This window comes from Leptosomus discolor, chromosome 27, assembly GCF_034619465.1.
Source record: "Leptosomus discolor isolate bLepDis1 chromosome 27, bLepDis1.hap2, whole genome shotgun sequence".
NCBI classification, from domain to species: domain Eukaryota; kingdom Metazoa; phylum Chordata; class Aves; order Leptosomiformes; family Leptosomidae; genus Leptosomus; species Leptosomus discolor.
The window spans coordinates 404,175-425,065 of NC_141417.1; the positions used below are offsets into that span (position 1 = coordinate 404,175).

Genomic DNA, 20,891 nt, shown 5'->3' on the forward strand with positions numbered 1-20,891 from the left:
CGCCTTTTCTATAACCAGCCGTGTCGTTTTAGTGACTTTTTGATAATGTACAGGTTTTGTGAATTTAAATTTATTTCTTTCTATATTTTTAGGACCAATCTCATTTTTAATAAGGTTTAGAGGAGGGTCGGCCTCTCGCCCCCCCTCCCGTTGCCTGTTGATGTCCCCACGAGCTGTAGGACCCCGCGTGTCGCGTTCGAGAATAAACGACTCACGTTTGATAGACACCCGCTGGTCCGAGCCCTCTGTGGGAGCGGGGGGCTCTCGGGGGCTGCGGGGGGGCCCTGAGGGGCTGCAGGGGAACCTGGGTTCGGGGGGGGGGTGGGGTGGTGCAGGGACCCCTGAGCAGAGGGGAGAGGGTGCTTTGGGGGACCTTGAGCAGTGGGAGGCTGGGAGGACGCCCCCCCTTGTCCCCTTCCCCCCCCACACACACGACAGAGGCATTTGCTTTTCTTGCCTTTTTATTTAAAAACAAAACAAAACAAAAAACCTCGAAGGGGGGGGAGCTGTCAGGGGGGGCCGAGCGCGGAAGCATGAGGAAGAAATACAAAACTAGAAACCTCTCGAGATTTTAAAAAAAAGCAACTTAAAAACCTGTACAAAATGCGCTACGTATAAATTAAAGGGGGGCAGGAGGGGGCCGGGGGGGGCCTCGGCTTCTCCTCTGCAGCTCGAGCCCCCCAGGGCCAGTGGGACCCCAACGCTCAGCACCCCCCAGCGGAAGGGTGGGGGCTCAGCACGGGGGTCCCAGCGCCCCCCCAGCCCCCGGGGGGGGCCATCTGCGGGTCTCCCTCTTTGGTTCCTTCCTTGGGGGGGCCTGTGCCCCCCGACCAAAGGGGCTGTGCCCGGGGGGGGGGGCCGGGCAGTAGCAGCAACGGGAGGAGGTGGGTGATGGCTGGAAACCAGGGGGGTTGGTGTCACCCCAGGTGGCGGGGGGGGGGGGGGGGGGCTGCAGGCCCCTACCCCCCCCCCCCCCCCGCCCAGGCCTGGGCTTACACACACCGAGCTGTGGGGTGAGGTAGATGTGTGGCGGGGGGTCCCCACCACCCCGGGAGGGGGGCTGGGGACTCCGCTGCACTGGGGGGGCTGGAAGAACCGGGAGGCCCTGGGCAGAGCTGGCGGGGGGGGGGGCGAGGGGGAGGGGCGGGGGGGGGCACAGCCGGCCCCAGAGCTGGAAGCAAGTTGGGGGGGGCTGCCCCCCCCACCCTCCATGGGGAGGGACGGACAGACGGACGGACCCACGGCGTGGGGTCGCGAAGCTGGGCTGGGGAGGGGGGGGCCGGGGCAGCTCAGCACCCCCCGCGACTCCCTCATCTTTGGTTGCAAGAGCCGCCCCCGCGGGACCCCCCTGATTGTCGCTGCGCGGGGGGGGAGGGGGGGGGGGGGGGCAGCGCGGCCCCCCGGGCGCGGGGACTCTAAAGTGCCTGGTTGACGCTCGGGGCGCCCGTCGCCCGTGGAAGCTGGGGGGGGGGTTATTGCACTTGTCCTGCCCCCCCGGGCCGGGGCGGGGTGGGGGCAGCATGCAGAGCCCCGGCCCGTGCCCACGGGGGCGGGAATGGCTGCGGGGGGGGGGGGGGGGGGGGGGGGGAGAGGGCAGCACCCCCGGCCCTGCGGGGGGGCTGGTGCCCGGATACTGGACCCCACGGGGGCGGGAGGTGGGGGGGTGGGGGGTGGTGTCCGCCACCGCCCCCTGCCACCCCCCCCCCCACCGCCACCCCGGTCCCCGAGCCGGGGACACCGGCCGGGCCGGGCAGCAGAAGGCACGGGGGGCACCGCGGCTGGGGGGGCGGCTGGCGGGGCCGCGGGCCCTGGAAGCACGAGGGGGGCGGCCGGGACCCCCGGCCCCCCTGGGGCGGCCTTTCTTTTCTCTTTTTTTTTTTGTTTTCTTTTTTTTGTTTGTTTTCTTTAGTTTTTTAGAAAATGTGGGAGGAAAAAAAGCCCTCCGGGGCGGGGGGGGGAGCTGCCCAGCCGAGGGGCAGCGAGATGCCGTGGGAGCAGCAGGACCCCCGGCACGGGGACACCCCCACCCCACCACCACTCCCCCCCCCCCCCCCGGGGCTCAGGGACCCCCGGCCGAGGCACGGGTCCTTTCCGAGGTGGCGGCAGTGGGGGGGGGCTGCGCCGGGCGGGGGTCCCGGCCCAGCCCCTCCCGGCAGCCGGTGGGTGCGGGGTCCCTCGGGCCGGCCCCCCCCGCCGCTACTTGGGGTAGGGGTAGGGGAAGGCGCCGGGCTCGGACGGCGACTCGATGGGCCCATGGCTCGGGGCGGCGCTGCCGTCCTGCGGGGAGGCATTAGCGGAGCCTGGACACCCCCCCCCCGCCCAAATCCCCTGTGCTCCCCCCGCCCCGGACCCCCAGCACTCACCTCCAGCGGGAGGGCGGGTGGTACCGGCGGGTACGGCGGGATGAAGGCTCCGGGGACGGCGGCGGCAGCGGGGACGTACTGGGGTGAGTGGTGGGTCAGTGGGGTGGGAGTCGGGGAGTGTCGGGGGGAGGGGTGGGGGAGGGGCGTGGGGGCGTCTTACCGTGCCGGCGCTGCCCAGCGAGAGGTGGCCGAGCTGCTGGGCCAGGGGGGCCACCACGGAGGGCTGGAGGGGGACGGCGTGGTCCACAGCGGGGGCCAGCACCGCGCCCTGCACGGCTCCGTCAGCCCGGGGACCACGGGGCGGGGGGGGGGGAGGGGGGCGCGGAGACACGGGGACGCGGGGAAACAGGGACCAGCGCCTCGGGGGGGACACGGGGGCTTGGCGGGGACCCGGGTCCGGGAGAGGGGCTGCGCAGGGACAAGGGCTCCGCGGCGGGGGGGACACCGGGGGACACTCAGGGCACCGGGGACGTGGGGCCCCTGTGGGGGGGGGGGGGGGACAGACGACGACGACACACGTGGGACAGGGACCGGGGAGACCCAGGGCAGGGGACAGGGCGGGGCCGCGGGGCGGGGCTGTGGGCGGGGCGTGCCCCAAGTGGGCGGGGTGTGTCAAAGCTGGGCAGGGCTACAGCCACAGTGGGCGGGGCATGTTCGAAGTGGGCGGGGCGGTGGCTGCAAAGGGTGGGGCGGGGCCAGGGAGGCTGTCAGGGTGTGGCAGGGGTGGGCGGGGCGGTGGGCGGGGCGGCCGTGCTCACCGTGGGCTGCACGAGGTAGGACTGGTGCATCCAGGCGGGGCCGTGGACCTGCGGCAGCGGCCGGGTGGGAGCGGGTGGGGGCTCCCCTGAGCACCCCACCCCCCCCGACCCCCGTGGGAACCCTCCCCCCCGCCAAGGGACCCCCACGCCCCGCCCCCCGTACCTGGTAGGAGGAGACGGGCGAGGGCAGGTAGGGGGCCAGGGCCGTGGGGGCGATCATCCGGCTGGGGGCCAGCCCGTAGGGCGCCGGGTAGAACCTGCGGGGCAGCGGGTCAGGGGCGGGGGGTCGCGGCTGGCAACCCCCACCCCACCGGGCTCGGTGGGTCTTGAGGGGGGGTGGCCCTGGGGCACCCACCCGTTCTGCAGCGCCGTTGCGGGGTCATAGGCCAAGGTCACGGTGCCCTGGGGGGGCAAAAGGTCAGTGCTGCCCTGTGACCCCCACCCCCAGCAGCCATGGGGTCTGCCCCCCAGCAGGACCCCCTCCCCAAACCCCCCCAGCCCCCTCTCACTGCGTCGCTGTCCCGGGCCCAGGCCCTTCCGTTGGGCACGAACTTGCCCTGGCTCTGCCGCTTCTTCTGCCCCCCGTCTGCGAACTTGCAGAGCAGCGGGTCCGGGGGGGCTGCGGGGAGCGGCCATCAGTGCTGCTGGCCGGCCCTCGGCCCCCCCGCAGCCCCCCAGGACCCCCTCAGCCCACCTGGCACACCCGGGGGCGTCTTGATGTACTTCCCGTTGAAGTGGGTGATGACGGCCTCGCACTTCTCTGTGGACTCCATCCTGGGGTGCGGGGGGGGGAGAGGGGCTGGGGCCACGCACGGGGCCCTCCCAGCTGCCCCCAGCCCCGTGCAGCCCCCCCTTAGTTCTGTGCAGCCCCAAGCACCGCCCCCCCCATCCCCCTGGGCACCCCCCAGCCCGCACAGAGCCCCCCCCGGACTGCCCCCCCCCCCATACCGTGCGAAGCCCACGCCGCGGCTGGCGCCGTGGGGGTCCCGCAGGATGCGGGTCGAGACCACCTGCCCGAAGGGCTTCAGCAGTGCCTCCAGCTCCTGCTCGTCCACCCCCAGCGGCAGGTTCGAGATGTAGAGGTTGGTGGGGTCCTGCTCCTGTTGCTGTGAGGGTGGCGGGGGGGTCAAGGGGCCAGCGGGGCCATGCAGCACCCAGCAGGGGTCGTGGGGGGGCTCTGGGGGTCAGGAGGGGACCCCGAGGGGCCGTGCTGTACCTTGGCCATCTGCGCCTGCACCCCGCTGGCCTTGAGCGCCGTCACGGCCTTCTGGGCCGCCGTGGGGCTGTCGAAGTCGACGAAGCCATAGCCTGGGGGAAGGGGGGGGTCCGGCAGTGAGAAGGGCCCCCAGAGCCCCCCGGCCCCCCCACCTCGGCCCTGCGGCCCCCTCCAACCTTTGCACTTGTTGGTCGTCTTGTCCAGGATGGCTTTGGTGGAGACGATCTTCCCGTACCTGGGGGAAGGGGGGGGGTGTCAGTGCCCAGCAGGGCCCCCAGCCCCACCGCAGGTGGGCCCTGGACTGGGGGCACTGGGAACCCCACCCCGGGGGGGTCCCGGCCCCACTCACGGCTGGCAGAGCTTGACGAGGTCCTGGTCCGTGGTGCCGGGGTGCAGCCCCCGGATGTAGAGGTTGGTCTTGCTGAGCTGGTCCGTGGCCCCCCCGGCGGGGCTGGGGCTGGGGGGGCCCAGCGGCTGCGCCGGTGGCACATAGGGCTGCTGGGGGGGGGGGAAGCAGCGCAGGGGTCAGCCCCTGCCGCGGCGTTGCTGCAGCCCCCCCAGATCCCGGCACCCCCCAGGGGTCACGGGGGCTGATGCAGCGAGGGCGGCCGAAGTCCCCGGTGGGGCCCAGGGACGGATCCTGCCCGTCCTACGCCACCCCCCCCCAGGGCGCGGGACCCTCGGTGTGACACGGCCCACCCCCGGGCCCCCGGCTGGGGGCGGCACCGCCTGGGAAACCTCCGGGCCTGATGTCAACGTGAAAAAATGAATCACCCGCGGCCGCCCCCGCACCCCGGCCCCCCCCCCCGGAGTCCTGGTCCCCATCCCCAGGTCTTCAGCCTCCCTGTCCCCCCTCCTCAGGATGCCCCATGTCCCCGCATCCCCCCATCCCCCCAAGCCCAGGCTCTGCTGCAGCTCGGGGGGGTCCATCCCAAGGTCCTGATCGGGGGGTGCTGGGGGTGAGACCCCCCCCCCAAACCCGCTCACTGGGGACAGGGCCGGGGGTCACCCGCCTGTGTGGGGTTCCCTGGATGGGACCCCAAGTCACCCCCGGGGACCCCTGGCACAAGCGAGCATGGCTGTGCACACCCGTGTGCGTGTGCACCCTGCACACAGGCAGACACGGTTCACATGCGTGTGCGTGGCATGCACGGCCCCCCACGCGTGTGCAAGCGTGTCCTGGGGCTGATCCGTGTGCACGGGGGGAGCACGCACGGCAGAGCCTGCCGGGGCACTGCCATGGTGGGGGGCCGTGCTCATGCAGGGCAGGTGTGTGCATGTTGCACACGCGTGTGCAAGCGTGGACAGGTGTCTGTGGGGCCTGTCCTGCCCCGCGTGGGCCCATGTAGCCCCTCACCCCCCTGACCCAGGGTCTGTGCTGTTCCTGGGGGCCTGGGGCCAAGGCTGACCGCAGACCCCCCCGGGAGGGAAACTGAGGCATGGGGGGGGGGGGGGGGGAAGGGGGGGCGGTGGCTCCCCCGGGTGTCCCGCCCTGACCCCTGTCCTGGCGGGGGTCGGTCCCAGGTGCCCCCCTCGACCCCCCCCCCAGGCCCGCTGAGCACCCCGGCGCCCTCCCCCCGCCATCGCTCCGCGCTCCCCCCGCCCGCAGCCCCCGGCCTGTCCCCCCCCATGCTGGGGGAAGGGGGGGGGGGAGCAGACGGACACACGACGCGGCCCCGCCGTGCCTGCTACCCCCCCCCCCCCCCCCGCCATGGCCAACCCCCGGGAAGGGGACGGGGGGATCCCCGCCGCCCCCGCTCGCCCCGCGGCGCTGCTCCCCCCGCGGCGGGGGGTGCCCCAGGCCGGGGGGTCCCGCGTTCAAAGGCCGGGCCGGGCCTGGCGGCGGGCGGGCGGCCCCGGGGAGGGCCGGGGGCCGGGCGGGGGCCCCCCCTACCTTCTTGCCGCCCTTGTTGTAGGCGAAGGCGGGGAGGCCGGAGCGCGGCGGCACCGAGAGCAGCATTTTCCCGAGCGCGAGGGGCCGGGGCAGGCCGGGAGCCAGGCGGGCCCGCGCCTGACGTCACGCCCGGGAGCCAGCCTGGAATCTGGGCTGGCACCGCGCAGGCCGGGTCCTAACGCCGGGGCCGCCCCGCGCCCCCCCCCCCCCCCCCCCCGGTGGGGCGCCCCGAACCCCCCCCCCCCGCTGCGGGACCGGCGGCTTCCCGGGGGCGACACACACGCACCCCCCCGCCCCGTGGCTGGGCCTGGCCGGGCCGCCCGGGGAGGGCCCCTCCCGATGCTGCCCCCCGCCCCGCTACAGGGAGGGCGCCCCCCCGTGTCCCCGGCCCCGCCCGGGCTGGCGTTGACCGCGGGGTCGCTCGGCCCCGGGACCCCGAAGGTGGCGGGGGGGTGTGGCGGGGGGGGTGGGGTGGAAGCTGCAGCCTCGGGGCTTGACCCAGGGCTCGCCGCCTCTGGGGCGTCACTGCCCTCCCTGGGACGGGCCGCCCCGGCGCCGGTGGCTCCGCAGTGGCCTCAGCACCGCGGGGCCGGTGGCGGCCGGTGCGCCCCGGGCCGTTATGCGCGGCCCCTTTAAGCGCGGCTCGTTTAAGGCCGCGAGGCCCCGCCCCCGCCGCCATTACCCCTCGGCGGGGCGGTTGCCCCGCCCCGCGCCGCCAGCGCCATGGGCGCGGCCATTTTGGAGCCGCCGGTCACGTGCCCCCCCCCCCCCCCCCCCGCGCACCCCACCCCACCGGCCGCCGCCAGCCCGTCAGGCGGGGCCGACATCTCGGCACCGCCCTCCCCCGCCGCGTGACGCCACTGGCCCCGCCCCGCAGCTGAGGGCGGGCAGGGCGCCGCCATCTTGGCGCTTCGAGTCGTCCGTGCGCACCCCCCCCGCCGTCCCCGTCCCCGTGACGGTGGGGTGGCATTAAGGGGGGCAGGACGGGGGGGTCGGGGGGCAGGAAAGGGGGCCCTGGGGGGCACCTGGGTCTCCCGAGGGGTCTGCGGGGCACGATGGGGGTCCCCGGGGGGATGCAGCGCCCCCGGGTGTTCTGTCTGGGGCAGGACGTGGGGTCCCGCAGGGGCAGGTGGGGCAGGAACAGGGGGTCCCCCCGGCCAGTCTGGGGGCAGGACGTGGCGTCCCAGCCCAGCTGTGCCCAGGCCTTGCGTGCGCTCGGCCGGGGGCCCGGGGCAATGTGGGGAGCGAAGGGGCCGGGGGAGTGAAGGGGTTGGGAGAGCGAAGGGGCCGGGGGAGCCACCACTCCCCGCTCTGCCCCCCACCCCCAGCCGGCCCCGTCTGCCGGGGCGCGGGGCCCACGTGTCCCCCGGCTCCGTGTCCGTGCGTCCGGCCGCGTGTCCCCGCGGTGCCGGGCCGGCCCCTTTGTGGCGCGGATTGTTCTGGCTCTTTGCAGGGCGTCAGCAGGGCCGGGGCCCCCCGCGTGCCCCGTGCTGAGCCAGGCCCTTCGGCACCGGCCCCGCTGACTCACCCCACGTGCGGGGCCGGGCTGCTGAGCTGGCAGGGACGGGGGCGCCCGGCTCCCTGCGGGCACCCCCCTGCTCCGGCCCGCTCTGGCTGCCCCCCGGGGGACTGGCACAGTGGGGACAGCCCCAGCCCCGGGCTCTCATCCCGGGTGTGCAAGCAGGGCTGGCTATGGGGGTGCCCCCCCCCCCCCCTCCACTGCGGGCAGGCACCTTCCCTGCTCCGCTCCCCGCAGCCTTTCATCCCTGCCTTTCATCTCTCACTGGGGGATGGAGCGCTGGTCGTCGTGGCAACCCCCCAAAGTATCCCAGCTCGTTGCCGTGGCACCCAGAGATGCTCTGAGCCCAACCCCAGGACCCCTGCAGACCCCCCCTCCCCCCAGGGCCCTGCCCCATCCTCAGCCCCCTCCTGCACCTCAGGGGTGCCTTGGGCCAAGTGTGGGGCTGCCCCTCCCCACACCCGGGGGGGGCTGGCAGGGCCGGGGGGGTGGGAAGTGCCCCCGCCCTGGGCATCCTCCGCGCTCTCCTTGGCCCCGCAGCTGCGCCATGGCCATCGGGGAGGTAAGGCCCTGTGAGCTGCCCTGCCCCAGCCCCTTCCCCCTCGGCACCCCGCTCACCCCCGGAGCCACGGCCCTGGTGTCCCTCCTGGCTGGGGGGGGGTGGGTGAACAGCCCCCTAACCCATGGGGACCCCCTCAATCTGTCATGTCAGCACCCAGCCCCAGCACCCCAGCCCATAGCCCTGGCACAGGGGTCGCTGTGTGCTCCCTGCTGTGGCTCCTGCCCCCCACCTCTGCGACTGTAACCCCCTGCAGCCACGGCACCCGTCTCTCCTGCCATGGTGCCCCCATCGCCATGATGCTCCAGTTGCCATGGTGACCCTGTTGCCAAGACGCCCCCATTGCCAAGACGCCCCCATCACCACAGTACCCGGTTGCTGAGGCATCCCGTTGCCGTGGCACCCCATCGCTGTGTTACCCAGATGCTGAGGGGTCCCATCACCACCGTACCCCATCCCTGAGGCATCCTGTTGCCACGGCCCCCCATCACTGAGGTCCCCCATTGCCACGACACCCCATCGCCAAGGCACTCTGTCACCACGGCCCCCCATCACCGAGGCACCCAGCCTCCGCGGTGCTCGCCGGAGTGACCCCTGGCTGCCCTGTGCCCCCAGGAGCTGCGGAGCGGGTGCTTCTGGCGGGGGGTGCTGGCAGAGGCATTGGCGACGCTCATCTTCGTGGGGGTGGTGCTGGGCGCCTCGGCGGCCCCCGGGCCCCTGGCACCGGCGCTGGCTGGGGGGCTAGTGGCCGGGGCGCTGGCCTGCACCCTCGGGGCGCCCCAGGCCAACCCGGCGCTCACCCTGGCCCTGCTCTGCACCCGCAAGCTGGGCGCCCTGCGCGGGGCCGCGGGGCTCCTGGCCCAGTGCGCTGGGGCCGTGACGGCCTCTGCCGCCGCCCGCCTGGCGCTGCCGGACGACGCCAGCCTCGTCACCAGGGTGAGTGTCCCCGGCCGTCGCACGTCCCCGTCCCGTCGCGGCGGCGGGGCGCTGAGGCCGGGCTGTGCCGGCAGGTGAGCGCGGCGGGGACGGCGGGGCAGGCCCTGGCCTGGGAGACCTTCGCCACCTTCCAGCTGGCGCTGGCCGCCTTCGCCGCCAACGACCGGGCAGCCCCCCAGGGTGGGCTGGCCCTGGGCAGCGCCGTGGCTGCCGGCGCCCTGGCCGCGGTAAGGACCCCTGCCCGCCCCCACCCCGGGGCTGCCGGCCCCCGCCCCAGCCGGCCCTGACCCCCCTCTCCCACAGGGGCCGTTCTCGGGGGGCAGCATGAACCCGGCGCGCTCGCTGGGGCCGGCCATCGTCACCGGCATCTGGGATGACCACTGGGTGAGTTGGCGGCACCCCCGAGTCCCCCCCAGAGTCCCCAGTGTGGGGATGGGTGCCCCCAGCTGCAGCATGGGATGCCCCTGGTCCTGTCCTCACCCCAGGACGGGGATCCCCGGCTCTTCCCTTCATTTGGGCTTGTCCCCCAGTCCCCCTGGGACAGGTTACCCTCGGCTGCATCCCCAGTTTGGGTCCTCCTGGTCCCTCCATCACAGGATGGGTCTCCTCAAGTCTCCATCTTCATGTCAGACCCCTCCTGGTCCCCCCATCCCAAATGTGCGATTTCCCCCCCTCCCCAGCTCCTCATGCCTGGAGCAGATTCCTCCAGTCCAGTCCCCATCACTGGTGCGGGGTCCCCTGGTCCCCCCATCCCTGAGGCAGTGCTCAGCATCCCCCTGGCAGCCCCCGGCCCCACGTCCCCCTGTTCCCGCAGCACCCCTGACCTTGCGTGTCCCCCACCCCCAGGGCACCCCTGACACATGTCCCCCCCCCCAGGTGTACTGGCTGGGGCCGGTGCTGGGCGCGGTGCTGGCTGGGCTCTCCTACGAGTTCGTCTTCGCCCCCAGCGCCTCCCGGGAGAAGCTGGGTGCCTGCCTCGCCTGCCGGGACGTGGCGCCGGTGGAGACCACCAGCCTGTCCCCCTCATCGCCTTCCACCCGTGCCCCCCCAGCCCCCCCAGCCGAGCGGGGCCAGGGCATGGCCTGAGCCCCCCAGCCCCCCGCTCCGACCCAGCTGGCGGGAGGTGGCACATGAGCCCTGGCATTGGGTCCCCACCAGCCCAGCACCCACCACCCCGGGCACGGTGCCCCCCTGGCAGGATGGGGGCGGCTGGAGGGACCATGCACAGATGGCTCCAGCCCCCCCTGCCCTACCCGCCCTCTCCCCCCCTGGGGGGATTAAACGTGGCTTTGGGTCGGAGGTGGCTGCAGAGTGTTGCTGTGGGGGACGGTGGGGTCTCGATGGCCGCAAGCCCCCCCGTCCTGTGCCCTCGGGACGTGGAGACACCCCGACACCAAGGTCCTCCCCTGCACCCCCCTCGGGGCCGTGCCCCCTCCCCGGCTCCCCCAGGCGGGTGCCCCCTCCCAGCAGCCCAGCGGCAAGGGCGGGGGCCGGGACCCCCATCCACCCCGTCCCGTGCCGGGGTGCTGAGCGCAGCAAAGCCCTTTGTCGCAGCCTCTGCAGCCCCGGCAGATTTCCCCGGGCGCCAATGGCCGGGCCCGGCCGTAATCCCCCCGGCCGGGGAATTAGTGCCCGCTAAGCCGGGCTGAATAACCCTCCCGCAGACAACAGGGCCGGGGCGGGGGGAGCCCCCGTGGCCCCCAGCGGGGCTGGCCGGGGGGGGGGGGGGGGGGCACCCAGGGCCCCCCCCATGTGGGGCTGGGGGAGGCTGGTTCCCAGCAGGGTTACCCCAATGTGTCCCCAAAACATGGGGAGGGGGTCTCAGTGCTGTCCCCATCCCCCCAAGCACGGTGGTCCCCCAAACCGCACAGAGGGCATCTATGGGTCAGAGCCCCCCACCCAGGCGAGGCAGCCCCAGGGGTGGGGGGCGCAGCTCTAGGGGCTCCCCGCTATCCTGGGGGTGCGGGGCTGCCCCAGGAGGGGGGGTCCCTCGCCACGCGTCACCCGTCCCCCAGAGTGGGCAGCGAAGAGGTTAATGGGGGGTGGCAGCGGTGGGATCCCACCCCCGGGGCCGGCCCGGGGGGGCCTTATAAAGGTGGGCGCGGGCGGACCCCGGGGAGGGGAGCGGGGCCGTGGAGGGCAGCGGGGCCAGGCCATGCGGGAGCTGCGCTCGTCCTCCTTCTGGAGGGCTGTCCTGGCCGAGTTCCTGGGCAGCCTCCTCTATGCCCTGCTGGGGCTGGGGGCCTCCCTGCGCTGGGCCCCGGGCCCCCCCAGCGTCCTGGGGGCCGCCCTGGCCTTCGGGCTGGCCCAGGCCACCCTGGTGCAGGCGCTGGGCCATGTCAGCGGGGGCCACGTCAACCCGGCCATCACCCTGGCCTTCCTGATGGCCTCGCAGCTCTCCCTGCCCCGCGCCGTGGGCTACCTCCTGGCCCAGATACTGGGCGCGCTGGCCGGGGCCGGTGTGCTCTACGGGCTGACACCGGCCCCCGTCCGCGGCACCCTCGGCGTCAGCGCGGTGAGCGGGGACAGGGGGGCTGGAGGGGCTTGCGGGGTTGGGGTACCCTGGGGCAGGGAGCGGGGCTGCAGGAGGTGTTTTGGGGTTTGGGGTGCCATGGGACTATAATGGGGGATTGTGGGGTTCAGAGATGCTTGGGGGTTTGGGGCACTAGTGGGGCTAATGGGGGATTGGGGGGTCCAGGAGGTGCTTAAGGGGCTTTGGGGTGGTGTGGGACAGTAATGAGGGCTGGGTGTCCGGGAGGTGTTTGGGGGTGAGCAGGGGTTTGGTGGGGCTGGGAAGTGGGGGGGGGGGGCGGGGGGGGCGGGTGTGTGTGATGGTCGGGGCAACAGGGGGTTTGGGGTGCCGGGGAAATGGAGGGGGGGCAGCTCCGTGGGGTGCTGAGCCCCCTCCCTTCGCAGCTGCACCCCGGCGTGGGCCCGGGCCAGGGCACGGTGGTGGAGCTGCTCCTGACCGCCCAGTTCGTCCTCTGCGTCTTCGCCAGCTTCGACGACCGCCACGACGGGCGCCCGGGCTCGGCCGCGCTGCCCGTCGGCTTCTCCCTCGCCCTTGGCCACCTCTTTGGGGTAAGGGCGGCCACGGGGACCCTCCTGGTGTGACCCCGGGGGCTGTGGGGGGGCGGCCCGGGGCTGTGGGGGTATCTGTCCGGCACCCCACCGCCCCGTCCTCCCCCTCCACCGCCCCGTCCTCCCCGCAGATCCACTACACGGGCGCCGGCATGAACCCCGCACGCTCCTTCGCCCCCGCCGTCATCACCCGCAACTTCACCAACCACTGGGTAAGTGGGGCGGGGGGACCCCCCATCCCGCCCCGGGCCCTCCCTGACCCCCCCCGCTCGTCCCGGTCCCGCCCCAGCCGCGGTGTCCCCGCCGAGGGGGGACGGCTGCCGCAGCCACCCCGCTGACAGCAGCTCCCTGGGGCGCCGGGGGCTGCACGGAGGGGGCGCAAGGGCCACCCCCCAGCCCTGCTGCCCCCCCCGACATCTCGGGGGGCCGTGCCCGCCCCTCGCTCACGCTGCCCCCCCGCACCGGGAGGTGGGTGCCCCCGCGGCCGGGCCGGACCCTCGCAGCGACGGGTGGGCGGGTGCGTGCCATCCCCCGGGGGGTGGGGGACCCCCCGGCCACAGCGGACCCCCGAAGCCGGGGACACCCGGAGCCGCGCAGGCCGGGGGCCGGGGCGGGGGACGCCGGCCCCCGCGGGGGGCGGGGAGGGGGGGGTGTGCCGGTGCCGGTGCCCACGCCGCCCCCCCGCAGGTGTACTGGGCGGGCCCGCTGCTGGGCGCGGCGCTGGGCGCGGTGCTGTACGAGTTCGCGCTGTGCCCGCGGCCGCGGAGCCTGGCCGAGCGCCTGGCCGCCCTCAAGGGAGAGCCCCCCGCCGCCGAGCCGCCGCCCGAGCCGCCGGCCGAGCCGCTGGAGCTGAAGACGCAGGGCCTGTAGGCCGGGCCCGGCCCCCCCGCGCCCGCCCGCTGCTTTGCTGTGACGGGGCCGCCGCGGTGCGTGTGGTGCGTGTGTGTGCGGCGCGGCGGGCGGCGGCGGGGCCCCGCTGCCGGGACCCGGGAGCCGGCCCGGCCGGGGCCGCCCGTACCGGGCCGGGGCCGCCCCGCCCCGCCGCGGCGGGAGTTCTGTGTTCGGTGAATTAAACCTGCTCTTTTATTTTGGTAACCGCTCGCGGCCGTGCCCGGCGCCGGGGGACTAGGGCGGGGGGGCGGGAACCAGGAGGGAGGAACCGGGAGGGGACACCGGGCCCCGAGGCCGGGCCGGTCCCGCGTCGCCCCGACAACCGCGCGGGGGCTGACGGGAGGCGCCCCCCTCAGCCGCCCGTTCGCGCGCCCTCGGGGCAGGCTCCGCGCTGCCCCGCCCCGTGGGAAGGGCCGCGCTCCAGCCAGCGACGTACTTAAACGGGCAACGCTGCGCATGCGCATCCCCTCCCCGCAGGGCGACCCGCGGGAGGGGGGGGGGGTGTCTCCGTAGCACCGCGGGAGGGGGGGGGGGGTGGAGCGGGACAAGACGGTGCCCGAGGGAGGGGGCTGTAGGGTACCGCGTCGCCGGTCCGTGCCCGTGGCGGGCGACGGGAGCAGGGGCCAGACCCCCATCCGGTCCGCTCGGGAGGGCATTGCCGCTTGAAGCCCGTGGGCGGGGCGGGGCCTCCCGCCGCGGGAACTGGGGCGGTTGTATAACGCCGCCCCCGCGCCGGTTCCCGGGCGCTCGGCCGCGAGGGCGGCGGAAACGGGGCCGGCGGTGAGCGCGGGGCCGGGGCCGGCTGGTGCCCCCGTACCGGGGCGGGCCGGGGTCGGCTGGTGCCCGGAGGGTGGGGGCTGGTGGGGTGACCGGGACCGGCCGACGCTCTAGTACCGGGGGGGCTGGAGCCGGGGCCGGCCGGTGCCCTGGGAAGGGGAATCGCAGCTTGTGCCCCGATCCCGAAAACCACGGCTCCGGGGCCGGCTGCTGCCCCGGTAAGGGGTGGGGGAATGCCCGAAGCTGGCCGGTGCCGCGGGGTGGGACTGGGGGGGTTGGCCCGGGATGACCCCGGAACGGGGCGGGGGGGCACCGGGCGGCAGCGCTGACGGCCGTCTCACAGAAGGTCCCCGGTCCCCGGCGCCCCGCCGCGCTGCATGGACTGGTACATGATGAACTGCGAGCTGCTGGCCACCTGCAGTGCCCTGGGCTACCTGGAAGGGGACGTGTACCACCGGGAGCCCGACTGCCTGGGTAGGTGGGGCGGCGGGGGGCGGCGGGGCCTGGGCGCGGCGGGGGCTCACGGCCCCGTCCCTCCCCAGAGAGCGTCAAGGACCTGATCCGGTACCTGCGCCATGAGGACGAGACCCGGGACGTCCGGCAGCAGCTGGGGGCAGCCCAGATCCTGCAGAACGACCTCCTGCCCATCCTGGTCCAGTACCCGCAGGACAAGGTGCTCTTCGATGCCGTCGTCAGGTACCAGGGGGCAGGTTTGGGGGCCAGGGGTGCCCCTGCGGGGGCTCCCCACAGAGCAGCGGTCCCACGCACCCCCGGTCCTGCCCGCTCGCAGGCTGATGGTGAACCTGACGCAGCCAGCTCTGCTCTGCTTCGGCAAAGTGCCATCGGATGCCACGTCCCGGCACCACTTTCTCCAGGTCCTGTCCTACCTCCAGGCCTACAAAGAGGTGAGTCTGTCTGGGGAGGGGCCCCTGGGTGGGGGGCTCTGCCTGTACCCACCTCACTCACCATGGGGGTTTCTGCAGGCTTTTGCCAGTGAGAAAGTTTTCGGGGTGCTCAGCGAGAAACTCTACAACCTGCTGCAGCTGGTGAGTCCCGTGTCCCAGCGCAGCTCCCGGGAACTGCAGGGTCCATCCCTGCTGAACGGGGTCCCCGTGGGTGCTGCGGGGAGCCCTCACGGTTCCGTCACCCCAGGACTGGGAGCAGCGGCAGGAGGAGGACACGCTGCTGATCGAGAGGATCTTGCTGCTGGTGCGCAATGTGCTGCACGTCCCCCCGGACCCCACGGAGGAGCAGGTAGCGCGATGGGGCCCTTCCCTGGGTACCCAGCAGCTCTGGGGCCGTGGTGGCTCCCTGGGGACCCCAACACCCTGCCTGCTGAGCCCCCTGCCCACCGTCCCCCCCCAGGGTGTGGACGGCGATGCCAGTGTGCATGACCGGGTGCTGTGGGCGCTGCACATCAGCGGGATGGACGACCTGCTCAAGTTCCTGGCCAGCGCCCAGGCAGAGCAGCAATGGGCCCTGCACGTCCTGGAGATCATCTCCCTCATGTTCCGTGACCAAGTGAGCTGGGGTGCGGGGCGGTGGGGCAGGAGACCCGCCCCCCCTACCCCTGAGCCTCCCCACAGCACTGATGGCCCTGCCCGCAGAGCCCGGAGGAGCTGGCGGCGCTGGGGCAGGGGCAGGCGGCCGCCGAGCACGGAGAGGACACGCAGGAGCTGGAGACCCTGCGGCAGCGGGAGCTGGCGGAGAGGAGGGCCCGAGCGCTGCAGCGCCCATCCAGGTGAGGGGGGACTGGACCCCCATGGTGGGGCCGGGACCCCCGTGGTGGTGCCAGCACCGCTCAGCCTGTGTCTCCCTGCCCCAGGCACTCCCGCTTCGGCGGCTCCTACGTCCTGCAGGGCCTGAAGGCGATCGGGGACCGGGACGTCGTGTTCCACAAAGGGCTGCACAACGTGAGCGTGGGGCCAGGGCCGAAGAGGGGGTTGTGGGGATGATGACGCGGGGCTGTAAGTCCGTCTGCTCTGTGCTTGTCCCCCTGCAGCTGAAGAGCTACAGCCACGACCTGGGCAAGGAGACCCGGCGAGTGCCGCGGCGCCGCCAGGCTGCCCCCGAGGCCGAGCCCCCGCGCCGCTCTGCCCGCAACGTCCGGCTCTTCCTGCGCTGCTTCTGCCAGGAGTTCCTGGAGGGCTGCTACAACCGCCTGATGCTGCTGGTCAAGGTGAGGGGCTGGGGCGGCCGCGACCCCTTTGCCGGGCTGCAGGACCTCTGCTGAGCCCCCCACCGCCCCCAGGACCAGCTGGTGCGGGAGAAGGCTCAGCAGCATGACGAGACCTACTACCTGTGGGCCACCGCCTTCTTCATGGCCTTCAACCGCCGCTGGGGCTTCCGCCCCGAGCTGGTGTCGGAGACGGTGGGCGTCCGCGCCTTCCACTTCATCGAGCAGAACCTCACCACCTACTACGAGATGGCGCTGATGGACAAGAAGGAGGCGGCGACCTGGGCCCGCAGGTGGGTGCTTGGGAAATCCCCCCCGGGTGCCTGGCACCCCCTCCCCCGGGTGCGGGGCCCTGCCGTGACGCTGCCCATCCCCAGGATGCACTTGGCGCTGAAGGCGTACCAGGAGCTGCTGCGGACGGTGCAGGAGATGGACCGGTCCCCCGAGCAGGCGGTGCGGGACAGCAGCCAGGTCATCAAAAGTGAGCCTGTCTGTCCTTCCACACGTCCCTGGGGGGGGTCCTGACCCCAGCCGCCCCCCCCACCAGCTGACCCCCTCCTCCCCAGGCAACATCTTCTACCTGATGGAGTACCGGGAGCTCTTCCTCGCCCTCTTCCGTAAGTTCGACGAGACCAAGCAGCCGCGCAGCTTCTTGCGGGACCTGGTGGAGACGGCCCATCTCTTCCTCCGCATGCTGGAGCGCTTCTGCCGCGGCCGCACCAGCCTCGTGGTGCAGGTGGGATGCGGCTGCCCCGCCGGGGGGGGTCCCTGGGGGGTCGAGCACCACCTCCTGACCCTGTCCTTGCCCCCCAGAACAAGCGCGTGCGGAGGAAGAAGAAGCCACGAGCACCCGCAGCCCTCGCCCCGCAGCCGCCCAGCACCGTGGAGCTGGAGGAGCTGTGGGCAGGGTTGGCCCCGCAGCTCCAGGCCTGCCTGCAGGTATGGGGGGAACGATCCGGCCCCACGGGGGGCACCGGGTGTCTTGGTGGGGCACAGAGTGACGGTGTTCTGCCCCAGGGTGAGGTGCCCCTCCCCGAGGACGTGGTGCCCTTCGACGCCGCCTCGGAGACGCCGGTGGAGGAGCAGCGCGCAGAGGCTCTGCTGCGGATCCAGGGGTGCCTGCGGGACACCCAGGCCCCCCAGGCCCTGCGGCTGCTCCGCTCCGCCAGGTACTGGCACCGCAGCTCCCCTCCCGCACCCAGGCGGGGGTGCAGGGACACAGTGCCAGCCTTGTCCCCCCTCTCCCCAGGGACGTTTGGCCCGAAGGGGACGTGTTCGGGCCCCCTGACGCGGGGCCGCCCGAGGAGACCCAGCTGCTGCGGGAGATCCTCTTCGCTCCCCTGCCTGGTGAGTCCCTGGCCAGCGGCACCGGGAGCGGTGGGCTCTGGGCCGGGGTGCTCTGGGCGCTCAGCACTGTCCCACTGCAGGGCACGAGCCCCCTGAGGCTGAGGAGCCGGAGGAAGAGGAAGAGGAAGATGAGGAAGAGGAGGAAGAGACCGTGCAGGTGTCAGAGAAGGAGTTCAACTTCCTCGACTACCTGAAACGGTAAGAGGGGACGAGGGTGCCCGGGGGTCCGGGGTGGCCCCGCTCACCGGGGTGACCCCGCTCACCGGGGCTGCTGGGGCAGGTTCGCCTGCGCCCCCGTGGTCCGGGCACTCGTGCTGCTGCTGCGGGGGTACGCCCGCAACACCCCCCGCACCAACCACTGCGCCGCTCGCCTGCTACACCGCCTGGCCCGCGACCTGCACATGGAGGCCCTGCTCTTCCAGCTCTCCCTCTTCTCCCTCTTCCACCGCCTCCTCAACGACCCCGCTGCCGGCGCACACCAGGTCAGCCGGGGCCCGGCTCCCCCCAAGCCCCCCCAGCGGAGGGGTCTGTTCCCCGGTGTCCCCCAGCCCTGCTCTCCCTCCCTCTGCCCGCAGGAGCTGGTGGCGTTGGCCAAGTTCATCCTGGGCAAGTTCTTTGCGCTGGCGGCCACCAACAAGAAGGCCTTCGTGGAGCTGCTCTTCTGGAAGAGCCCGGCGGCCATTCGTGAGATGACGGAGGGCTACGGCTCCCTGCAGGAGGGAGAGGGGTGAGTGGGGCCGGGGAGGGGTTTGCCACCCTCCCCTCCCCTCTCCTCACCTCCCCTCCACCTCTGCCCAGGGCTGGCAGGAGCCGGGTCCCCCCCTGGACCCCCCAGGAGGAGCAGGAGCTGCGGGAGCTCTACTGGAAGTACAAGGAGGTGGAAGGTACCAAGGTGTGGGGGGCCGCGGGACCCCCGGGGGGGCAGCGGGGCTTTCCGTCCCTGCAGCCTCCTGCTCCCGCAGGCGAGGACGTCATCGCTGCCATCCTGGCCCATCTCCCAGCGCCCGGGCGGACGCGGAGGCAGGTGGTGAAGCAGCTGGTGCGGCTGGGGCTGGCCGGCAGCGCCAAGGACTTCCCGCGGGAGAGGTGGGTCACGGACCCCTGCGGGGGACCCCTGGGCCCAGGGGCGGCCGCCTCACCCCAGGGCAGGGACCGACGGCCGCGTCCCCCTCGCAGGAAGGGCACCCGCATCGTGCTGTGGACTCAGGAGCAGGAGGAGGAGCTGACGCGGCTCTTCGAGGAGTTCCAGGGCTCGGAGGGTGAGCAGGGCCGGGGTGGGCTGGGGGGTCAGCCCCCCCGTAGCCCCCCACCCTGACCCTCTTTCCTGCAGACGTCCTGGGGAACATCATGAAGCACCTGACGGCGCGGCGGTCGCGGGCTCGTGTGGTGGAGAAGCTGCTGGGGCTGGGGCTGGTGTCGGAGCGCAAGGAGCTGTACAAGAAGCGCCGGAGGAAGGGCCACGGCCCCGGGCCGGTACGGGCGGCTGGGGGGGACACCCGGGCTGTGCCCAGCGGGGGCTGCCCCATCACGGGCACCCGCACACTGCTGCTCCCCACAGGGTGCGGCGGGTGCCCCAGCGGTGCCAGCCCAGGGCAGCTTGGCAGAGGCTGGGGACAGCGAGGAGGAGGAGGAGGAAGAGGAGGATGAAGAAGAGGAAGGCCCCATGGAGGAGCACTGGGCACCTGACGAAGGGGCTGGGCAGGGCCTGGTGCATCGTCTGCATCAGGAAGGTGGGCGAGGGGCTCTGACCCCCCCGGGGGGGCTCGGCTGCCTGGCCGTGCCCTGTCTCACCCCAACCTGTCCCCAGGCCTGGCCGGGCCCCTGCGGTGGCTGGAAAACTGCCTGAGGAGGACAGCCGGGGACCGCGAGGAGGACGGTGAGCGGGTGAGGAGCTGGGGCAGGAGCCAGGGTGGGGGCCGGGGTTGGGCTGACGGTGCTTTTGGCCCAGGCGTGTCCCACCCGGTGCCACTGGTGCCGCTCTCGGAGGAGAACGAGGATGCCATGGAGGACCAGCGGTTCCGGACCCTGCTGCGGCAGCTGGGTCTCCGGCCCCCCGCCAGCGAGCAGGTGAGGTCCCTGTCCCTGTCCCCATCCCCTTGCTCCTGCCCCAGCCCTGCAGCGTCTCCCCTCTCTGCCTAGGAATCCTTCTGGCGCATCCCGGCTGCCCTCACCCCGCGGCAGCTTCGCCGCGCTGCTGCCTCCATCGCCTGCCACAGCCCCGACCCACCCGGGTCGCCCCAGGGGCTGCCGGAGCCACCCAGGTGTCCCCAGGACCCTGCTCCAGGTGAGGGGCTGGGCAGGGGGGTGCTGGAGCTGGGCTGGGATCCCCCAGCCGTGGGGCCAGCCCTGAGCCCCTCTTCTTGTGCCCAGCAGCAGAGCAGCTGCCGCCAGGGCTGGGATCGGACTCAGAGAGGTGAGAACGGGCTCCCGTGCGCCAGCCCCGCAGCTGGGCCCTGTCCCCGACTCTGGGGGCTCCTGCGCTGGCTGGGGAGGGGATCTGGACCCCGGGGTTCTCCCAGTGTGGGGCTGAGCGGTGCCAACCCCTGTCCCCACTGCTGCAGCGAGGAGCCTGTCCCCAGCCCGATGCAGCCGGGCACCAAGAGGCGCCGGGAGCTCGACAGCGAGGATGAGGACGATGGGAGCTCAGGTGCGTTCAGCCCCTCCCCTCTCTCCTGGGGCGCTGAGGGGGGCTTTTCCCCTGTGGTGCCCTGTGGTGACCTGTCCCCGGCCCCTTTGCCACAGCCCTGGTGCTGGGGAGACAGCAGGGGGCCAGGGGTGTCCCCCACTCCCTGCTCTCTCCACCCGCAGGCGCAGAGCCGGCCCCTGCAGCCCCCTGCTCCGAGGACGAAGATGACCTGCAGCCCCTGCGGAGGCGGAAGCGTGTCTGCCGTGTGGAGGAGGAGGAGGAGGATTGAGGAGCTCCCCCCGCTCCCCCCTGCCCTGCTCACACCTGGGCCCTGGGCTGTTTTCTGGGGTTTCTGCAGTTTTTAAGGCTGTTTTAAGGGTGCTACAAAAGCAGGCGGCGGCTCTCCCCCCGTCTCAGTTTGCTGTTTTACCCCCCGCTCCCACTTTTTTGCCTCGGCTGTTTTTTTTCCCCCAACACCTTTTCAGTCTGGAAAGAGACCAAATAAATAAACGCAGCTCTCGGCATTGCCTGGTTCTGTGGGTTGAGTGGGCCGGGTCCCTGCAGTGCGAGCTGCCCTGTCCCCAGGGAGTGCCCGGTCTCTGTCCCTGCGCCAGGGGACACGGCCAGGCCCTGCGTGTCGCAACAGCCCCTGATAGCGGCGGCTATAAAGGGGCCGCAGGGGCGGCAGCGGCTGGACAGTCCAGGGGACGCTGGCGGCAGCAAGCAGGTGAGCCGGGGGGCCGGGGGC

General features: G+C 73.3%; 4 protein-coding genes across 4 annotated transcripts; 3 read left to right on the forward strand and 1 right to left on the reverse strand.

The window, feature by feature from the left end:
- Positions 1-2,196: 2,196 nt before the first annotated feature.
- RBMS2 (RNA binding motif single stranded interacting protein 2) lies at positions 2,197-6,297 on the reverse strand. Its single transcript, XM_086478709.1, is given in 13 exon segments — positions 2,197-2,277; positions 2,364-2,441; positions 2,524-2,631; positions 3,122-3,217; positions 3,219-3,378; positions 3,477-3,523; positions 3,631-3,740; positions 3,816-3,895; positions 4,070-4,227; positions 4,338-4,429; positions 4,514-4,572; positions 4,687-4,835; positions 6,232-6,297. Coding segments are annotated over 13 exon segments (1,284 nt in total).
- Positions 6,298-8,297: 2,000 nt separating this feature from the next.
- On the forward strand, positions 8,298-10,331 carry LOC147413433 (aquaporin-2-like). The gene is made up of 5 exons (XM_086478787.1): positions 8,298-8,312; positions 8,925-9,245; positions 9,320-9,472; positions 9,549-9,629; positions 10,122-10,331. The coding sequence occupies exons 1-5, from the start codon at positions 8,298-8,300 to the stop codon at positions 10,329-10,331; spliced, it is 780 nt and encodes a 259-aa protein (XP_086334913.1).
- Positions 10,332-11,400: 1,069 nt separating this feature from the next.
- Positions 11,401-13,196, forward strand: LOC147413434 (lens fiber major intrinsic protein). Its single transcript, XM_086478704.1, has 4 exons — positions 11,401-11,760; positions 12,162-12,326; positions 12,458-12,538; positions 13,014-13,196. Exons 1-4 carry the CDS (start codon positions 11,401-11,403, stop codon positions 13,194-13,196), a joined length of 789 nt encoding a protein of 262 aa, XP_086334830.1.
- Positions 13,197-14,371: 1,175 nt separating this feature from the next.
- Positions 14,372-20,663, forward strand: TIMELESS (timeless circadian regulator). The gene is given in 29 exon segments (XM_086478698.1): positions 14,372-14,468; positions 14,537-14,690; positions 14,785-14,899; positions 14,978-15,040; positions 15,147-15,251; positions 15,360-15,515; positions 15,602-15,735; positions 15,820-15,907; positions 15,997-16,173; positions 16,246-16,463; positions 16,548-16,651; positions 16,737-16,906; positions 16,984-17,109; positions 17,188-17,339; positions 17,420-17,517; positions 17,598-17,715; positions 17,798-17,999; positions 18,093-18,244; positions 18,316-18,401; positions 18,480-18,603; positions 18,694-18,776; positions 18,848-18,990; positions 19,076-19,247; positions 19,325-19,393; positions 19,466-19,584; positions 19,657-19,801; positions 19,891-19,946; positions 20,083-20,194; positions 20,326-20,663. Coding segments are annotated over 29 exon segments (3,645 nt in total). The 3' UTR covers positions 20,433-20,663.
- The last annotated feature ends 228 nt before the right edge of the window (positions 20,664-20,891 follow it).

Bases quoted from the DNA above. Each gene is read 5' to 3' on its own strand.
- LOC147413433 (XM_086478787.1), top strand. The intron at 9,246-9,319 runs GTGAGTGTCCCC...CTGTGCCGGCAG, and splicing joins ACGCCAGCCTCGTCACCAGG to GTGAGCGCGGCGGGGACGGC. The intron at 9,473-9,548 runs GTAAGGACCCCT...CCTCTCCCACAG, and splicing joins CTGCCGGCGCCCTGGCCGCG to GGGCCGTTCTCGGGGGGCAG.
- LOC147413434 (XM_086478704.1), top strand. From the start codon at position 11,401: ATGCGGGAGCTGCGCTCGTCCTCCTTCTGGAGGGCTGTCCTGGCCGAG. The intron at 11,761-12,161 runs GTGAGCGGGGAC...CTCCCTTCGCAG, and splicing joins GCACCCTCGGCGTCAGCGCG to CTGCACCCCGGCGTGGGCCC. The intron at 12,327-12,457 runs GTAAGGGCGGCC...TCCTCCCCGCAG, and splicing joins CCCTTGGCCACCTCTTTGGG to ATCCACTACACGGGCGCCGG.